The 6,236-nt window shown below is 45.0% G+C and overlaps 1 protein-coding gene across 1 annotated transcript; it reads left to right on the top strand.

Annotated features, from left to right (window-relative positions):
- Window positions 1–2,298: 2,298 nt before the first annotated feature.
- LOC120985681 (P2X purinoceptor 7-like) lies at window positions 2,299–3,354 on the top strand. The gene is made up of 3 exons (XM_040413761.1): window positions 2,299–2,358; window positions 2,439–2,800; window positions 2,949–3,354. Exons 1-3 carry the CDS (start codon window positions 2,302–2,304, stop codon window positions 3,136–3,138), a joined length of 609 nt encoding a protein of 202 aa, XP_040269695.1. The 5' UTR covers window positions 2,299–2,301; the 3' UTR covers window positions 3,139–3,354.
- Window positions 3,355–6,236: the final 2,882 nt, after the last annotated feature.

The raw sequence follows: 6,236 nt of genomic DNA, 5'->3' as shown, positions 1-6,236 counted from the left end.
GCAATACTAATGATGGGGGTGATCACCCCCCTCCCACCCTATGGCAATACTAATGATGGGGGTGATCACCCCCCACCCTATGGCAATACTAATGATGGGGGTGATCACCCCCCACCCTATGGCAATACTAATGATGGGGGTGATCACCCCCCTCCCACCCTATGGCAATACTAATGATGGGGGTGATCACCCCCCCCCCCCCCCCCTAGACAAACGAGCATGATGGGGGTTGTCCTCCCTCCCCTATGACAACGAGCATGATGGGGGGGGGGATTCACCCTCCCACCCTATGTCAATAATAATGATGGGGGTGATCCCCCCCCACCCTATGGCAATAATAATGATGGGGGTGATCAACCCCCTCCCACCCTATGGCAATACTAATGATGGGGGTGATCACCCCCCTTCCCACCCTATGGTAATACTAATGATGGGGGTGATCCCCCCCCCCTAGACAAACGAGCATGATGGGGGTTGTCCTGCCTCCCCTATAACAACGAGCATGATGGGGGGGGGGGGGATTCACCCCCCCACCCTATGGCAATAATAATGATGGGGGTGATCCCCACCCTATGGCAATACTAATGATGGGGGTGATTCCCCCCCCCCCCCTGGCAATAATATTGATGGGGGTTACCCCCTCCCCACCCCTATGGCAATAATAATGATGGGGGTGATCCCCCCACCCCTATGGCAATAATAATGATGGGGGTGATCCCCCCACCCCTATGGCAATAATAATGATGGGGGTGATCCCCCCACCCCTATGGCAATACTAATGATGGGGGTGATCCCCCCCACCCTATGGCAATACTAATGATGTGGGTGATCCCCCCACCCCTATGGCAATAATAATGATGGGGGTTATCCCCCCTCCCCTATGACAACGAGCATGATGGGGGGGATTCACCCTCCTCCCCTATGGCAATAATAATGATGGGGGTGATCTCCCCCCCACCTTATGGCAATAATAATGATGGGGGTTATCCCCCCCCCCTATGGCAATAATGTTGATGGGGGTTACCCCCTCCCCACCCCTATGGCGATAATAATGATGGGGGTGATCCCCCCCCCCACCCTATGGCAATAATATTGATGGGGGTTATCCCCCCTCCCCTATGGCAATAATAATGATGGGGGTTATCCCCCCTCCCCTATGGCAATAATATTGATGGGGGTTACCCCCTCCCCACCCCTATGGCAATAATAATGATGGGGGTGATCCCCCCACCCCTATGGCAATAATAATGATGGGGGTGATCCCCCCACCCCTATGGCAATAATAATGATGGGGGTTATCCCCCCTCCCCTATGGCAATAATAATGATGGGGGTGATCCCCCCCCCCACCCTATGGCAATAATAATGATGGGGGTGATTCCCCCCCCCCACCATATGGCAATACTAATGATGGGGATGATCCCCCCCCTATGGCAATAATAATGATGGGGGTTATCCCCCCTCCCCTATGACAACGAGCATGATGGGGGGGATTCACCCCCCCCCCACCCTATGGCAATACTAATGATGGGGGTGATCCCCCCCCTTTTGCCAATAATAATGATGGGGGTTATCCCCCCTCCCCTATGGCAATAATAATGATGGGGGTTATCCCCCCTCCCCTATGGCAATAATATTGATGGGGGTTACCCCCTCCCCACCCCTATGGCAATAATAATGATGGGGGTGATCCCCCCACCCCTATGGCAATAATAATGATGGGGGTTATCCCCCCTCCCCTATGGCAATAATAATGATGGGGGTGATCCCCCCCCCCCCCCCACCCTATGGCAATACTAATGATGTGGGTGACCCCCCCCCCCCTATGGCAATAATAATGATGGGGGTTATCACCCCTCCCCTATGACAACGAGCATGATGGGGGGGATTCACCCCCCTCCCCTATGGCAATAATAATGATGGGGGTGATCCCCCCCCCCACCTTATGGCAATAATAATGATGGGGGTTATCCCCCCCCCCTATGGCAATAATATTGATGGGGGTTACCCCCTCCCCACCCCTATGACAATAATAATGATGGGGGTGATCCCCCCCCCCCACCCTATGGCAATAATATTGATGGGGGTTATCCTTACTCTCCGCCACTGTTTTGTAGATGGTCATAATATATATATCGGACAGTAGAGGCATTGTCCGAAATAGCACCCCCATCGACCATCTCATTATAACTGTTACTCACACCTTATTACATGGAATTATGTACCCTTCAAATGAATACCATGAATACTATTTTAATTATCAAAATCTCAAATTTTTTATTTTGTTAAAACAGGTATAAGAATGGATAGTGACTCGCATCAAGTATCATCGAGTGCGTCAACAACAAGAGCTGAAAAAGTAAAAAACTTATTACATTTGCATTTTAATTTTGACTAGAATTTATTTGATAATTCTGATTATTTTTTTGTCATGTCTAGTTGGAATGGATAAAAAAGCGTCTCCAAGAAAAATATGGTTGTCCTGACAATTCAGAACCCTGTTTTCCTGAAAACCCCACTAGACCCTCAAACTCGGAGGACAACGTTGAAATTGAAGAGTCAGACTACAGACTTGGAAATAAGCTATGGTGTACTTGTAACAATTGTGAACCAATGCCAACGCCAGTCGAATCAATATGCTGCCAAGAAGTCTCAAATATTGAACCTTATTTAGAAGAAATGGGATGTATAATCGAACATGACTACTTTCATCAATTTTGTCAAGATCGAGGAAAAGTGGAGGTGTCGATGAGGTCAATAGGTCAAGTGTTGCATCCACCCCCGGACAAAGATTTGAACAGGTTAGTAAATGTTTATAAAGGATGGTTCAACAGATTATTGAATTGATTCAGAAACCAGAATTTGGCTTTTCAGTTTCTATTCAATTCTATGTAAACCTGATAATTTGTTTAAAAATATAATTTTAAAGTATTTACTATTTCATTATAGGTTACTCAGAAAAACAGCTTATCGTGGGTTCACATCGTGGATACATGGCTATCTTGGCGTGGCCAAAAGAAGACCAATTCCTTCTTGTGCTGTTTCCGTCATAAGAAAAGTTTTCCCTGACCCAGAGCAGGATTATTGTGGGTTTCTGATGTTTAGAGAAGAGCCAGCGGAGTATCTTGCCATGGAGTAGATAAAGGGCATCTGTCATCATAATTGAACCTATTACAGTGGCTGACCTGTTACGTGTATACTGGTTCCTTGATTTTTTTATTTGTCCAAAATTCACCAACGAATTATGTTGTAGTACACGCAAATGAGACTCTATTTGCAACATTTGGGTCGTCGTTAGACCTCTGCTCTCATCATGGATGCGGAACGGGACACCTTGGAAGCACTACCTTACTGGTTCAGGGGGGTTTCGTCCTATACTTGCAGCGGATAGATTTACTTTAATGGATCCGCCCGTATGACAATGGGGCACACACCTACTTGTAAACTAGGACTAACAGCGACGACAATGTTTCTTATAGAGATTTTTTTCTGTGTCTATTTTCCCTTTTTCTCCCAAAAAATATTAAATAAATCTTATTTTATGACAATAAACTAACTTTTACTTGAATATTGTTATTTATTATATAATAACACTTGAACACGATTGTCGAAAGATAATGAAACAGCATAAAACATGTCACCATTGTTACAAAGTATTTACTATACAAATAAATACATTTCATAAAATTATTTTTAAAATGAAAACTTGGGCTCTTTCAAATGAACGTTTGGTTCTTCACGCTCGCCTATTTTCAGATACGCAAAACACGGATGCTGCCTGTGTGCCTTCCACTATTGGCTGAAGGCTCAGCCCATAATGAACAGACATATTCTTGTACTCAAAACTGCCAAGAAGAGGACAAGTTGCATTATTTTTGAAGGGACTCGTAACAGAGACGGATGCTGACAGCACATGTAGTGCTGTCGGTATCTTTCACTGACCCATTAAAACAATTCATTTGGATATACAGACCGTCTACATAAGCAAGTAAAAGGCCTGTAAACAGAACCATAAAAACGTTCTTTTTAAAGAGACCTAAGTCATACTACCTGTATACACTTGTGCATCCAAACAAAATTTAAAATAAAAATTTAGAACTATATATAAATATATATATATTTTTTTTTTTAACAAGGCCTCCTCCATATCCCCTCATAGCCTTGACCAATCCTCACACAATTTTTTTGGACATTCACATATAAATTTTATTTTTTTAAAAGAAAATATTTTCCCTTCCAAATATATATATTTATATAAATCTGTCCAAAAACTTATTAGATATTTATATATAATTTATTTTGCAAATATTACTTGATATATACCAGGGATGTCAAACTCGTGGCCCTCCAGCTGTTGCAAAACTACAACTCCCATCTTGCCTGGGCATACTACAGCTATCAGGGAATGATGAGAGTTGGAGTTTTGTAACATCTGGAGGGCCATGAGTTTGAGATCCATGATTTATACATATCATACAAAAAATTTTTAGTTCCTGACATGGTTACAGCAAATGTAAGTTGTAAAAAAAGCATCAGAGGTCTCTGCAAGGTTGGGGCTCTTCACACTGCTGTGCGCTCACATGTTGTCCGCTGTCTTGAGTCCAGGTGGTGTCAAGAATTGGGTGGTACTGGTTCTCCACCTGAGTGAGAAAAGTACTGGTAAGGCATTGGATGGAGAGGTAAAGAAGCAGACACAAACCGTACCTCAACGGGATAGTCAAATAACTACCACCTACCGTGGAGACGCTGATACAAATCACACTCCACGGCTAGAGAGCTTTCCTACCATGCGCCGGCTGTCCACCTGTCCAAAAAAGTCTTGAAAGGTCAAGAAAAAAAATATACTTATTAATAAACGCAAATGAAGCATCAGAGGTCTCGGCAAGGTTGTGGCTCTTCACACTGCTGTGCGCTCACATGTTGTCCGCTGTCTTGAGTCCAGGTCGTGTCAAGAATGGGTTGGTACTGGTTCTCCACCTGAGTGAGAAAAGTACTGGTAAGGCATTGGATGGAGAGGTAAAGAAGCAGACACAAACCGGACCTCAACGGGATAGTCAAATAACTACCACCTACCGTGGAGACGCTGATACAAATCACACTCCACGGCTAGAGAGCTTTCCTACCATGCGCCGGCTGTCCACCTGTCCAAAAAAGTCTGGAAAGGTCAAGAAAAAATATATACTTATTAATAAACGCAAATGAAGCATCAGAGGTCTCGGCAAGGTTGTGGCTCTTCACACTGCTGTGCGCTCACATGTTGTCCGCTGTCTTGAGTCCAGGTCGTGTCAAGAATGGGTTGGTACTGGTTCTCCACCTGAGTGAGAAAAGTACTGGTAAGGCATTGGATGGAGAGGTAAAGAAGCAGACACAAACCGGACCTCAACGGGATAGTCCAATAACTACCACCTACCATGGAGACGCTGATACAAATCACACTCCACGGCTAGAGAGCTTTCCTACCATGCGCCGGCTGTCCACCTGTCCAAAAAAGTCTGGAAAGGTCAAGAAAAAATATATACTTATTAATAAACGCAAATGAAGCATCAGAGGTCTCGGCAAGGTTGTGGCTCTTCACACTGCTTTGCGCTCACATGTTGTCCGCTGTCTTGAGTCCAGGTCGTGTCAAGAATGGGTTGGTACTGGTTCTCCACCTGAGTGAGAAAAGTACTGGTAAGGCAATGGATGGAGAGGTAAAGAAGCAGACACAAACCGGACCACAACGGGATAGTCAAATAACTACCACCTACCGTGGAGACGCTGATACAAATCACACTCCACGGCTAGAGAGCTTTCCTACCATGCGCCGGCTGTCCACCTGTCCAAAAAAGTCTGGAAAGGTCAAGAAAAAAAATATACTTATTAATAAACGCAAATGAAGCATCAGAGGTCTCGGCAAGGTTGTGGCTCTTCACACTGCTGTGCGCTCACATGTTGTCCGCTGTCTTGAGTCCAGGTCGTGTCAAGAATGGGTTGGTACTGGTTCTCCACCTGAGTGAGAAAAGTACTGGTAAGGCATTGGATGGAGAGGTAAAGAAGCAGACACAAACCGGACCTCAACGGGATAGTCAAATAACTACCACCTACCGTGGAGACGCTGATACAAATCACACTCCACGGCTAGAGAGCTTTCCTACCATGCGCCGGCTGTCCACCTGTCCAAAAAAGTCTGGAAAGGTCAAGAAAAAATATATACTTATTAATAAACGCAAATGAAGCATCAGAGGTCTCGGCAAGGTT

This window comes from Bufo bufo, chromosome 1, assembly GCF_905171765.1.
Source record: "Bufo bufo chromosome 1, aBufBuf1.1, whole genome shotgun sequence".
In the NCBI taxonomy this organism is placed as follows: domain Eukaryota; kingdom Metazoa; phylum Chordata; class Amphibia; order Anura; family Bufonidae; genus Bufo; species Bufo bufo.
Note: the sequence above shows the minus strand (reverse complement) of the source record. Positions and strands in the feature narration are given on the sequence as shown.

Coding starts and splice junctions, on each gene's coding strand:
- LOC120985681 (XM_040413761.1), top strand. CDS start 2,302: ATGGATAGTGACTCGCATCAAGTATCATCGAGTGCGTCAACAACAAGA. Junction 2,359..2,438: donor CAACAACAAGAGCTGAAAAA/GTAAAAAACTTA, acceptor TGTCATGTCTAG/TTGGAATGGATAAAAAAGCG. Junction 2,801..2,948: donor CCGGACAAAGATTTGAACAG/GTTAGTAAATGT, acceptor ATTTCATTATAG/GTTACTCAGAAAAACAGCTT.